The following is a 13,987-nucleotide window of genomic DNA, read 5'->3' as shown; positions in this document are numbered from 1 at the left end:
CAAGCTGAACTAGATTTCTAAGTTTTATTTACTCTGCCTCTGAAAACCATTCTGTAATGGAATTTGTCAGTTGAAAATGAGTAAATTGTACGTTCTTCTATCACAGTAAATAAACTGTGAAGAAAAAACCCAGACACATTATTATTGAGGATGCAGAGGCATATCCTTCCTGATAGATCAGCGAGGACAACAGATGTGAGCCACTAGAGCCCAGAACAATCTACTTTTTAGTGTCAGAATAACTTTGATTGGATTTAGGTAGAAATACATTAAAATATCTTCCCCAGATGTATAATTATATAGGATTGAACATGGAGAGCATGGGTTATATATATATGTGTGTGTGTGTGTGTGTGTGTGTGTGTGTGTGTTTTCTCCACAACCAGAGAATGGAAGGCTGCTGTTCCTCATGCTTATCCTGCTCAATGGTGACTTTAGTTGTACTTTAGTCTCTGAAGTCAAATGACTTAGATCAGTATGTGGCCAAGGTGTTCTTGGAAGCCATTTCTACACAGAGACGTCTTGCAATAGCCTGATTAGATGCCAGAGTATTAATGTATCCATATCTTCATGCGCTCAGACCACACGAGCCCACCTCGAGGTCCCCTTACCTAGATCTCCAAATGCCCGCTACTGAAACAATGGCAGAGGGAAGAGACAATGGAAAGAGACTGCGATCCGGACTCAAGTCAAATGATATTTGTGACTGGAGTATATATGTATATATATACACACACATAGCCTTTATCACATAGTGGGGCCATGGGAAGAACCTGCTTGGGTGCATGACAGAATCTGGAGTCTGGAGAAAAGCCTGTGGGAAAGTGTTGGAGCTCACAGTAGATTCCTTTTCACAACTATGGCCATGGAGTGGTCTCCTACCTCAAATTGCCTCTCACCCTCAGCCTCACCACCACTTCTCTCAGCATCTGCTTATTCCTTTTGAATGCTTTTCTCTGCTGCAGTGAGTTTCAAGTAGAGAGTTCATGATCTCCTCTACCACAAGGAAATCTCTTATCTTTTCCTTGAAATAGGTGTGGCTAGCTAGAGCAATACTTCCAGTAAGCCCAACAATCACCCACATTCCCCTCTGGGGATGGAGTCAGCCCATCTACACACCCACACTGTCCACACTGAGCTTCTCGACTAAGTTGTTTGTTTTTTTTTTTTAAATACAATAAATTTTATTCACTGGATGTCTAGACATTTCTTTTTCAACTCCTTTAGTAAAAACGCAGTACTGGACACAGGAAGCAAACTAGTCCTCAGATTCTGAGCCATCCTCGTCTTGGCTGATCCGGAAGTAACGAAGTTCATAAGTCTCCTTGTCAGATGCAACCACTCGAAGCCAATCACGAAGATTATTCTTCTTCAGGTACTTCTTAGTTAGGTATTTTAAATACCTTTTAGAGAACTGTTTCTCAGAAACAACAGTGATTTTGTTTTTGAGGCATTCAATGTGAACAACATTCCCGAGATTTCCGGTCTTTCCATTGACTTTAACCTTCTCCCGAAGAAATGGTTCAAAATTTCCAGAGTCAAAAATCCCATCTTCTACAGGATGAGTAAGGTCCAAATTAAACCTCCAGGTTGACCTCTTAGGCTTCTTGTCTTTCTGCGGCGCCATCTTGCCGGCCGGCCGTAGGATCCGAGAAGGCTAAGTTTTTTTTTTAAATAATCTTGGTATAACTAATTGCCTCAGTAGATTTCAGGCTATTCTAGGTGTGTGTGTGTGTGTGTGTGTGTGTGTGTGTGTGTGTGTGTGTGTGTATGTGCATACAGGGCTTGAACTCAGGGCCTCTCCCACTTGCCTGGCTCACTTGGCTTTTTAGCTCAGAGATGGTACTTTATCACTTCCAGCTTTTATTATTATTATTATTATTATTATTATTATTATTATTAGTTATGGGGCTTGAAATCAGGGCCTGGGTGCTGTCCCTGAGCTTCTTGTGCTCAGGGCTAGCATTCTACCACTTTGAGTCAGTCAGGTTTTAAGGATTTTCCTTCCCAGGCAGGCTGGCTTTGTGATTTTCAGATCTCAGTCTCCTGCGATGCTAGGTTTACAGGTGTGAGCCATTTCTAGCTTTGCTTTTTTTTTTTGCCAGTCCTGGGGCTTGGCAGGGTCTAGGCACTGTCCTTGGACACTCTTTGCTCAAGGCTAGTGCCCTGCCACTTGAGCCACAGCAACCACTTTCGGCTTTTTCTGAGTATGTGGTATCAAGGAATCAAACCCATGCATGCTAGGTGAGCACTCTATCACTAGGCTATGCTCCCAGCTCCATTTCTAGTTGTTTTTTTTTTAGTGCTAAATTAGAGAAAAGTCTCGGGAACTTTCTTGTCCAGAATAGGTGGTTTTAAACCATGATTCCCCAACACTCAGCTTCATGAGTAGCTCTGATTATAGGTGTGAGTTACGCAACTACACTTGCAATTATTGGTCATCACAATGTCTGGCTACCTTTTGGAAGTTTCTTGGGAGACATCGCCACCTATTGTTCACTGATAAAGAAAAGCTTTCCCAATACAGAGGAAGGCCTGTTGTGGACAGTGGCAGATTATCCATGGAAGAATAATTAATAAGTACATGGAATTGAGCATCCCAATGGCTTTGGGCCCAGGGATATTCCAGAATCTGTGTACAGTTAATCGCAGCAAAAAAAAAATCAGAGCAGGGCCGGGAGTTTGGCCTAGTGGTAGAGTGCTTGCCTAGCATGCACAAAGACCCGGGTTCGATTCCTTGATACCACATACATAGCAAAAAGCTGGAAATGGTGCTGAGGCTCAAGTGGTAGAGTGCTAGCCTTGAGACAGTCCAAGGACAGTGCTCAGGCCCTGAGCCCAAGCCCAGGACTGGCAAAAAAAAAAAAAAATCAGAGCAGTGATCAGAATGTGATTGATCAGACCTTGGGTCCTCTGCCTTTGAAGTTTCAGTAGCTCTACCTGGTAACACTAATATGGTAAGGGCATCCTTTTATGGGAGATCAGGAAAATGAAGAGACAAAAGCCAGTGGGGAGAGAATTTGAAGAAAGGGACTGAGGATGACCTAAAGTTTCAGGGTCATCCCGTTTGGAATCATCAGAGAGAGTCTTCCAAGAACACTGACATTTGTTTGGGAGTGACAGCACTAAGAAAACAGGAAGGTATTACAATAGGTTAAGTGTATTATAGGAATTATGGATGTTTGAAGAGAATGAGGCAATTTTTTTCAAGCAAACAATTTTATTATTTGTAATACCAAGTATATGAGTATTCCCTCCTAACATCAACCAATTCCAACTGTCTGACACAACTAAAAGTTTTGTTTTTGTTTTGCCAGTCATGGGGCCTGAATTCAGAGCCTGAGCACTATCCTTGGGCTTTCTCAAGGCTAGAGCCTTACCACTTGAGTCACAGCACCACTGCCAGCTTTTTTCTATGTATGTGGTACTGAGGAATCGAACCCAGTTCTTCGTGCATGCTAGGCAGGCACTCTACCACTAGGCCAAACTCCTAGCCCCACAACTAAAAGTTCTATAATTTGATCCAGGAGAAACACCATAGGTGTATCACTCCTCAACACTGCCCCTGGCTTCAAATGCTTATCACATGAAATGAATTCCTGTAGGAACTAGAAGTCCCATGACCTCTTCCCTAGACTTAAAGATTTGCTATCATAATATGCAGAAGTCAAGAAAATGCTTTAGTTACGGTCACTGGTTTAGCATAAGAACTGTGCAAGTTAAGTGCTGAGAGCTCATGCCTGTAATCCTAGCTACTCAGCAGGCTGAGATGTGAGGATTATGATTTGAAGCCAACCTAGGTAGGAAAATCTGTGAGACTCCTATCTACAATTAACCAGGGTGGGGGAAGCCAGAAGTGGAGCTGTGGCTCAAATGGTAGAATGCTAGCCTTAATCAAAGAAGCCCAGGGATGGCACCTAAGCCCTGAGTTTAAACCCCATTACGGGAAAAATAAAAAGAATTTGAGGATCAGGTTCAAAGTCAGCTTGAACAGGAAATTCCGTGAGACTCTTATCTCCAATGAATCACCCAAGGGACCAGAAGTGGAGCAGTAGATCAAGTGGTAGAGCACTAACCATGAGCACAAATCTCAAGGACAGTGTTCAAGCCCGAGCACTAGAAGCTGCTATATATGTGCAAATGAACAGGCATACAGGACAGGGTCCAGAAATGTCCTGGGCACAGGAGCTTCTTTCACTTTCCAACCTGGGTATGCTCCAAGTCCTTCCATTTAGGGCTCTTATGGAGACTTGCATGTGTAGCCGCCATTGATTATATCATTGTGCATCGGTGATTATTCAGATACTCCCTCCCCCACTCTCTCCCAGGAGTTCAGAGGGAGGACTCTAAAGCTCTACTTTTCTAATCATGTGGTTGGCTCTTCTGGCAACCAGGTTTCATCTTCTAAGAGTCACCTACCTAGAGATCATAAACTTAAGTGTAATTAAAAGAGATTTAATCTCCTGGGCAATGGTGGCTAACGTCTATAATCCTAGTTATTCAAGGGGCAGGTTGAAGTCACCTCAGGCAGGCAAAAACAAAAGCCTTCACATTCGTGAACTGTACTGGATGCATGGCTCAAGTGTTAGAGCACCAGTGGAGCTAGCAAGCTGAGCAAGGTAATTCAGTGCAAGGTTCTGAGTTCCAGGCCCAGTACCAGCAGTCAATCAATCAAGACATTAGGGGGAAAGTGGGAGAAAGCAAAGGAAGAGGTGACATTGTCCAAAAAAGAAATGTGTTCATATCAATGATTGTGAAGTAATGCACTTTCTCTCTGGTGAATATACTGTAACCCTTCTATCAATTACAATAAAAAAGAATATTATACATTTAAAAATGTGTTCATTGTCTGATTTATGAAATGGTAACCCCTTTGTACACCTTAACAATAACAATTGTATTTTCTTTTTAAAAAAAGAAATCGAGGGCCAGGAGTTTGGCCTAGTGGTAGAGTGCTTGCCTAGCATGCACGAAGACCCGGGTTCGATTCCTCGGTACCACATACATAGAAAAAAGCCGGAAGCGGTGCTGAGGGTCAAGTGGTAGAGCTCTAGCCTTGAGAAAGTCCAAGGACAGGGCTCAGGCCCTGAGCTCAAGCCCAGGACTGGCAAAAAAATAAAATAAAATAAAAGAAATCAAGTTAATATGAATTTTTAAAATATACCTATCACCCTCTCTCAAGAGGACTGTAGGAGCTGAAAGTGACTGAGGATGAAGACTTAATATATATTTATTATATCACAATTTTATATATCCCATAGCAAACATTGACCAAGGGGAATAAGAAGGAAGGTTTTCAATATCAAATTCTTTTTTGGGGGGGGGGGGCTGTCAGTTGTGGGACTTAAACTCAGGGCCTGGGCACACTTTCCCTAAGCCTTTTTTTTCTTTTGCTGGTTGTGGGGCTTGAACTCTGGGCCTGGGTATTATCCCTGAGCTCTTCAGCTCACTGCTAACCACCCTATCCCTTGAGCCACAGTGCTACTTCTGGTTTTCTAGTAGTTAATTGGAGATAAGAGACTCCTGAACTTTACTGTCCCGGCTGGCTTTGAACCGTGATCCTCAGATCTCAGCCCTCTGAGTAGCTAGGATTACAGGCATGAGCCACGCCCCACTTACCTAAATTCATGTGTTCAAGACAACCACTTTGAGCCACAGTTTCGCTAATAGTTTTCTGGTGGTTAATTGGAGAAAAGAGTCTCAGAGGGCTGGGAATGTGGCTTAGTGGTAGAGTGCTTGCCTAGCATTCATGAAGTCCTGGGTTTGATTGCTTCGTATCACCTAAACAGAAAAAGCTCGAAGTGGTCCTGTGGCTCAAGTGGTAGAGTCCTAGCTTTGAACAAAAGAAGCTTAGACCCAAGACTAGCAAAAAAAAAAAGTCTCATGGTTTTTGCTGTCTTGGCTGGCTTTGAACCTCCATCCTCAGATCTCAGCCTCTTGAGTAACTTAGATTATAGGTGTGAGCCACCAGCACTCCAGCTGAATCTCAGGTTCTTCAAAGCCTCAAGTGACGACTTTATATGGACAATTGATAGTCTAACTTTAGCAAATATTTGGCATGCCTTGTGGTTTTTTTTTTTTTTTTTTTTTTTTTGCCAGTCCTGGGGCTTGAGCTCAGGGCCTGGGCACTGTCCTTGGACACGTTTTTGCTCAAGGCTAGCACTCTGCCACTTGAGTCACAGCACCACTTCTGGCTTTTTCTGTGTATGTGGTACTGAGGAATCGAATCCAGGGCTTCATGCATGCTAGGCGAGTACTCTACCACTAGGCTACGCTCCAACATGGTATGCCTAGTGATATTCAGTGCTAAGGATACACAAACTGGCTGAACCTAGATTGGGATGGAGTCAGGGCTTCCATTCTGTCCATCAACTGTCGGCCCATACACAAGTATTAAAGACACAAGATGTTCCTCTTTCCCCTGGGCAAACAAACCCCGCCTGACAACAATCAAAGTCCATGCCCACTTGCAATTACCTGCAGTCATAGGGACTTTCATTTTCCTGTAACTCATCTTTTCTTAGATAGGGCACGTCCCTAACCTTTCTCCAGTTTTACTGACACACAAGCATATATAGTTGACATGATATAAGAAGGACCATTCATTCACCTGCTAGCTTCCTCCCTAGGTCTGGAGCCAAGGAAAAAATACCTGAAATTGAAAAAGGAGAAATTAAGGTAGGAGACTAAGACAGGGTTTATTTTTATTTAGGGTGGGGAGGTAAAGGGGGAGTAGGATTAGGCAAGAAGTATAGGACGATAGGCTGAGACAATGAGAGTGGACACATAGTATTTAAAGGGAGTATTGTGGGGGGGAGGGGAAGGTACTTCTTCCTCTGTGTCATCTTTGATGTTGGTTTGATGTTGGTTTGAAAGGAAAGAAGGTAGCTTCGAGCATCACACATATCTGTGCTCTGCTCCCTGTCCAGCTTGCTTTCTCTTTCTCTTTCACTGTGGCATTTGTGTAACCCTGGAAAGAAGGCTGGTTAGGAAAGCAGCTGGCCAACCAAGTGCCAGTTTAAAAGTTGATAGGAGCAATCAATAGCAATAATCCACCTGGAATGACAGCAAAACAAAGAACAGCTCAAGCGAGTTCTCTCAGCCAACAGCAAATCAGAGAAAATATTTAACTTGTAAAGCTATAAGGGTTTCACTTCCAGCCTTCACAATCACATGCTGGCCCTGTACATTCTAAACTATAAAAAATAGCCATAGAACGCTCTCAAAAGTAAAACCGGATTTGTTGGTTTGTTCTGGTCCTGATATTTGAACCCAGGGCCTCATGTTCTCGCTTAGCTTTTGTGTTCAAGGCTGGCCACTAGAGCTTTTGGCTCATGAATGGAGATGAGTTATTTTTATTTGTTTGCTTGGGCTGGCTTCAAACTCTGATCCTCAGCTCTTCGTCTCCTGTGTGGCTATGATTATATGCAGCCAGTGATATTCATTTTTGAATCACCTGCTTCCTCCATGTATATGGGGAAAAATAGGATGATTTCAGTTTAACAAATAACAGGGGAAATGGACCAATGTACAGCAAAGCTAATAGAAGTTTGTGAAACTCATGCAGAATCCTGGTTTGTGTGGCACATGCCTCGACCTTCTTGATGGCGAGTGGGAATTGCTTGAAGTCAGAGCTCGAGTCTTGACCTCTAGGCTGCTTCCAGCTGAGTCCTCTCCTCTGGGGCTGTGGCAAGCCAGGCCTTTAGAACAAACACCCAGTGGGCAGGTTGGTGGAGTGGGTGGAGGGTATGGTCTCTTTGCAAAAGGGCAGTCGGGAGGAAGGAGTCTGCCCCATCTGCCTAGAGCACCTGAAGGAAGCTGTGAGCACTGACTGCAAACACCTGTTCTGTCGAGTGTGCCTGACCCACCATGTGGAGAAGGCCTCAGCCTCAGGGGTCCTCTGCTGCCCGCTCTGCCGGAAGCCCTGCTCTGAGGAGGTGTTGGGTGAAGGCTTCATCTGTCCCCATCACCAGAAAAGGGTCTGCAGGTTCTGTGAGGAGACAGGAAGCCTGCTTTGTGTGGACTGCCTGGAGTTACCTGAACACCAGTCCCATCCCCAGCCAACCATTGAACATGCCATCAGCCACTATAAGGTAAGGTGGTCCTTCCGGCCAGCCTGCCCCTCACCCCCACCCCCAGACACTGGCTCCGTCCTGTCTCCAGTACCCTAGAGGCTCAGTCACCATCCTTTGCCACTTCTCCCTAATCCTAGAGTGGACCCTTGGTTTTTGCCTTCTGTGTATATCTTGTTACTGATGTTGGAGTTCTGCATTTATGTGAGATCATCTGAAAAGCCATGCTGTCATTCTGGTGGTGGATTCCCAGCATGCACCACTGTTTGCTCCTCTGGAGACTGAGGAAGTCAGAAGTAGATAAAGCAAAATCCTTTCTGTACTAAGACTGTTTGCCTGGTAGGTTTACAGCACCTGAAACGTGGCTAGAAGCGTAGTTAAGTGCTAGTAGTTATCCTATAAATAATTGAAATCTGGAAATTAACACAGGGTTCTCTCCTTCCCTTTCCTTCTTTGACTTCTCATTTGAAGAACATTTGCTAGGAACATTTCTTATGGATTTTCTTTTGTTACTTTTTCATTAGCTATTGCACCTTTTCAATTTTTGTTTCTTGGCTGCTCTATTGCTCTATTTTCTCTGCTTCCTTTCTCCCCTCTCAGAAATTCTTGGTAGTATGTATCTTTTTTTCCCACATGCTAGCATGTCTGGGGTGCCTGCTAGTTTACTAGAGAAATCGACGCTACCACCCAGGTACCTCAACTGAACAATTCTCTCTTTCTGGCAGTTTTCTAAGTTTTCACTATCCCTGATATCGTGTGCTTGCAATAGTCACATTGCAGTTGGCTCCTAGCAGGGTGTGGTTTTCCCACTCGTTCACTCTGTCCACCAGTCTTTACACTTGTGCATACATCCCCCACCTCTACCCCAGTTTCCGGAAGTCTGCTCTTCAACTCTTATCATCTTAGCAAGCAAACCAATTCAATTCTAGATGAGTAATCGTTTGTAGCTGGCAAAGTTATTTGGTCTCCATTTTAATCTCTTGAAGAATGAAAATAGGCCGGTTCAAAATATTAAATAACTGCAACTACAGGACAGCCATGGCAGGAAGGGGAGCAAATCAAAACCTGCCCTTCACAACGCTCCCCGTTTTCAGAATTGTCGTGGATATTCCTGTATGTTTATCCTGTCGATTTAATGTAAGAATTGTTTTTATCCATCTTTTCCCTACTCTAAACTAGTTAGTATTTGATTAGATGGAAAATGGGCAATATTTACACCATACCCCCCTTTTTTTTTGCAGTCCCTGGGCTTGAACTCAGGGCCTGAGCACTGTCCTTGAGCTTTCTCAAAGCTAGGCCTCTAGGCTGGATGCGGCAGCTCACGCCTATAATCCTGGCTACTCAGGAAGCTGAGATCTGAGGTTTGTGGTTCAAAGCCAGCCCAGGCACTAAAGATTGTGAGACTCTTATCTCCAGTTAACCACTAGAAAATGGGAAGTGGCACTGTGGCTCCAGGGGCAGGGCAGTATCCTTTAGCTGAAGAGCGCAGGAACAGTGCCCAGGCCCAGAATTCAAGCCCCATGACCCACAAAAATAAATAAATAAAAATACTAGAGTTCTAGGGGCCAGGAGTTTGGCCTAGCAGTAGAGTGCTTGCCTAGCATGCACAAAGACCTGGATTCTATTCCTCAGTACCACATACTTAGAAAAAGCAAGAAGTGGTACTGTGGTTGGAGGTATAGCTCTAGCCTTGAGAAAACCCAAGAACGGTGCTCAGGCCCTGAGCTCAAGTCCCAGGACTGGCAAAAAAAAAAAAAAAAAAAAAACAACAACAACAAAAACACCACCACCACCAACAAAAAAACCCTAGAGCTCTGCCACTTGAGCCACAGCACCATTTCTGTATATTTCTATGTATGTGGTACAAAGGAATCGAACCTGCATCTTTGTGCTTGCTAGGCAAGCACTGTTAGCACTAGACCAAACTTCCAGCCCACCATAGTGTCTTTCTATTCAATAACAATGAAGGATGATTTTCTTTTTGACACATAATTTTGCAAGAACACTGTCCAGTTTGGGGATGACTATAGAAAGACAGATAAATAGTGCAGGAAAGTGAAAAGGGAATATTCAATTCCGCTCTGTACCCTCAGGTATGTGGTCCACAGAAGAGCAGAGAGGGACTTTCCACTAACCCATGAGTCAGACCTGAAGGAGAAAGATCTACTCACTCACTAAATGATTTACTCAGGCCCGCACTTGGGAGACAATATCGTGTTAGGCGTTGTAGGAAGTAGAAAGATGATTCATAATCATCATCTTCAAGTCTATGTTTAAATAATGACAGGAAACAGAGAACAAATAAATAACAGTACTATTTGTTCATTTAGGAAAATATAGTAAGCTCTTCCTGAACATATCCTATAAACTCCAGTGTGCCAGGGATGCATGTTGTTACCCTAGGTGTGCAATTAAGTAAAGAAGAAAGATAAATAAGAGCACAAATGAGTTACAAATTTTCGTGACCCAGGAAGGAAATAAATAAAAGTCTGAAATGATCTGGCACAGGTTAATATGGAGGAGATGAAACTGAAGTTGAGATCTAGAAAAAGAGAAGTGGGCTGGTGCAAATTCTGGAGAAAGGGAGTAGATGCAGAGGTCCACATGTAAGAAACTCTTGTTACATTCAAAGAAATTACAATCAGACTTTAGATTGACAGGATCTATTGGTAAATTTGAAGCAGGGTGAAGAAATAAGGAAAATCAAAGATAACCTCAGAGATTCTTGTTTGAGATACTAAAGGGATGATATGAATGATAAGGATTGAATGAAACATCAAGAGTTTCACTTGGGATAAGTTGAATCCAAGCTGAAGAATCTCAGGGATTTTTCTTGCCAAAGCTGGCTTTGAGCCAGGATCCTCAGATCTCATCCTCCTGAATAGCTAAGATTACAGGTGTGAATCGATAGTGCCCAGATAAGGAAAGAGTATTTTAAGAGGTGACAGTATGCCAGGCACCAGTGGCTCACACTTGTAATCCTACCTTGCTCAGGAAGCTGAGATCTGAGGATGGTTTGAAGCCAGTCCAGTTAAGAAAGTCTGTGAAACTCTTATCTTCAGTTAAACACACACACACACACACACACACACACAGCCAGAAGTGGAGCTGTGGTAGAGTGCTAGCCTAGAGCAAAAGAAGCTCAGGGACAGTGCGCAGGTCCTGAGTTCAAGCCCCAGGATTGGAAAAAGAAAAAGAAAAAAAGAAAAGAAAGGAAAAGAAAAACTAAAAAAAAAAGTTAAAGGAAGTTAAATTGTAAACTAAATTATATTTATAAATTACAAATATAATATACTTTAACTTGTAAATTATAAATTTAATATATAGTAAATTGATTAGATTAATTTAAATTTACACTGACTTAAAATATACACAGGGAAGATTGACCCAACTGTAATTCCCATAACAAATGAGAAGAAAACCACCCTGACATCAAGTAAATGTGCTTCAGTCATCTGTTATTTTCATATTTCTAAAACTTAAGAAAAGATTACTCATTACTGTTCTTTTCTTCATTATCCATAAAATAAACTTTCAAGTTTCTTACTTCGGATATGCTTCAAAGTTTCCTGTTTCAGTATTTTGTTGTTGTTGATCATGGGGCTTGATTGCAGAGCCTGGGCTCTGTCTCTTATGCTTTCTTGCTCAAGCCTAGTGTTCTGGTAGTTAATTGGAGATAAGAGTCTTATGCGCTTTGCTATCTGGACTAACTTTGAACCGTGATCATCAGATCTTCACCGGCGCCTGGGTTTTAAAGATAGAGGATTTTGAATTAGCCTCATCCGGCATCAAGACCCAACCATGACTCATGGAATCCCACCCCAACATTTTTTCCCTCATCCCTGGTTTATCAAACAGGTGTGCCTGTCTCCTTAGGAAAGACTCAACCGCAGGAGCCGGAAGCTTAGAAAGGACCTGGGAGAACTTCAGAGGCTCAAGGCCCAGGAGGAGGAGAAGTTACAAGCCCTGCAGGTGTGTCGCTCGGAATCCTGGGAAGGCCTGTGTCTGTGTCACGCAGTAGCCTGAGATAAAGTGATGGTTGTAGAGGCTGGAAACCTATGTTGATGTTGTTTGAGGGTTAGCTAGCAGAAGGGCCCTGACCTTCATTTGACATATATGTTAACTGAAAACCAACCCTGTTCTCCCTGCTGCATGGGAATCAGAGGAGACAAGTGAAAAGGACTGCGCAAACAATAAGGCTCCATGCCGTCCCCAATAGTCTACCTTGTTGTTGGCCATGCAACCTTAGGTGAGCTCTCTGCTATGCTATGACTTGAAGAGACCAATGAGAGTTGCCTACTGAGTAATGTGTGTTTGTGCATGCACACACATACACACTTCCACTCTGAGACTTGCCATTTGTAGATAGACACAAGGGGGGCGGCAAGGAGCTACCCCAGACCTTCTGAGGAGCCCAGCTGTCTGTAAAGAACCTGTGACAGGTGAGGCAATGCTCTGAGGGGAGGAGGACACGTTGAGAGATGGAGGACATGCACTGGCACACAGCTCTCAGATCTTGGAGGACAAGCAGGGAGCCATTTGCCCTGGGGTCTTAGGGGACATCGTTTTCTTTGGTTTCAGGTTGACTTGGCACACCACAGACTGGAAGCTGAGCTGGAAAGCCAGTGCCAAACCAAGGGACAGCTGGATGCTCTCTGTCAACAACAGCTGGGCCAGCCGGAGGACATGCCAGCAGAGGTAACCAGATACCTCTACCTTTCCAAGGCGGTCATACAGTTTGGCAACCTGGTCACAGACCTAGAGAAGATGGCCAAGGAGTTGGATGCCACAACACTGAAGGTATTTATCCTGAGTCATCTCTCCAGTCCTAGGATTGGCCCTGAAGAGTGCAGGTGGATGTCTCACCTGAAGTGGGCTATTCCTCTGGGACACATAAGAAGAGGGTCTTTCACAATATGTAGTGACAGTGCGGGTGGTTTGCCCAGAGCCACATCCTGCTGCATCACCAGAGCGTGGGGCAGCAGAAGTCTGGCCCCAGAGTGGCCTTCCAGAGCCAGTTGGGAAAGGCATTAAGTTGCAAGGAAATTGAGAGCTGATTGTAATTCTCACTGGCTTTTTTTCTCTCCTAGAATGTCAGAGACTTGCTGAAAAGGTATGAAGCGTCCTATACTTCCTCCATGTGTGCAGGCACGTGCAACCCCACACAACTCAGATGCACACGTGGGCTCCTTCAAGATCAAGGAGACTTGTTGCTCCATGCTAGGCCTCTGTGCTATGCAGCCCATTCAGGCTCAACAGATCCATGAGTATATATGAATTTATGAAGGGTTTCTTTGTTTCAGGAGTGCTCCACAGAAATTAGATGAACTGCTCTCTCTCCTTTCTCCCACCGGTCCGACTCCCCATTAGCTCCGCCTGGTACAACCTCAGCTCTGCTATTTCCTGAACAATGTCCTATTCCCTCGTTCCCACAGCCATCATGTGATGTCTTACACTGTGACCCACGGGTGCTGTCTCCTTCCTGGACCAGGCTCCCACTGTGGTGGTCAGTTCCACAATCTCCCGGGACCATTTTCACACTGTGTCTTTTGTCTACAAAGCAAGGTGGCTTGCACAGCTCACATTTCATGTTAAAATGGGAACATCCATTTGCATGGCAAAACTCTCCAGCAGTGAAACCACCTCAGCACACAGAGCCCAGAAGGGCTATTAGAAGAATATTCCTTCTACACTCCATCTGTCCATGCCCTTGTATGACCTTCTCACCTGGAGTGTAAGGTCTGTCACTTGCTTCTCATCAATGGACTGTGGCAGAGTCGGTAGCTGGGATTCATCCTTGCTGGAGTACTTACATTGGAGACTCTTTCCTTGCTGACTTACTGAAATTAGCAGCCCCGAGGAAAGGATCTGCCAGATCCTCTGGTTGCAGAGAGCAGCCTCCATCCTTCAGCCAA

At 44.1% G+C, this 13,987-nt stretch overlaps 1 protein-coding gene and 1 pseudogene across 1 annotated transcript; one reads left to right on the top strand and one right to left on the bottom strand.

The window, feature by feature from the left end:
• Nucleotides 1-1,151: 1,151 nt before the first annotated feature.
• On the bottom strand, nt 1,152-1,638 carry LOC150047981 (ribosomal protein eL22-like 1 pseudogene; annotated as a pseudogene).
• A 6,110-nt stretch (nt 1,639-7,748) lies between these two features.
• Trim40 (tripartite motif containing 40) lies at nt 7,749-13,442 on the top strand. The gene is made up of 5 exons (XM_090356160.1): nt 7,749-8,093; nt 11,949-12,044; nt 12,654-12,872; nt 13,163-13,185; nt 13,376-13,442. The coding sequence occupies exons 1-5, from the start codon at nt 7,749-7,751 to the stop codon at nt 13,440-13,442; spliced, it is 750 nt and encodes a 249-aa protein (XP_090212286.1).
• The last annotated feature ends 545 nt before the right edge of the window (nt 13,443-13,987 follow it).

This window comes from Megascapheus bottae, chromosome 22 (genome assembly GCF_031878675.1).
Source record: "Megascapheus bottae isolate mThoBot1 chromosome 22, mThoBot2.hap1, whole genome shotgun sequence".
Classification (NCBI taxonomy): domain Eukaryota; kingdom Metazoa; phylum Chordata; class Mammalia; order Rodentia; family Geomyidae; genus Megascapheus; species Megascapheus bottae.
The sequence above is the reverse complement of the archived record's forward strand: the minus strand, read 5'-3'. Positions and strand labels throughout refer to the sequence as shown.

Bases quoted from the DNA above. Each gene is read 5' to 3' on its own strand.
- Trim40 (XM_090356160.1), top strand. From the start codon at position 7,749: ATGGTCTCTTTGCAAAAGGGCAGTCGGGAGGAAGGAGTCTGCCCCATC. The intron at 12,045-12,653 runs GTGTGTCGCTCG...CTTTGGTTTCAG, and splicing joins AGAAGTTACAAGCCCTGCAG to GTTGACTTGGCACACCACAG. The intron at 13,186-13,375 runs GTATGAAGCGTC...TCTTTGTTTCAG, and splicing joins GTCAGAGACTTGCTGAAAAG to GAGTGCTCCACAGAAATTAG.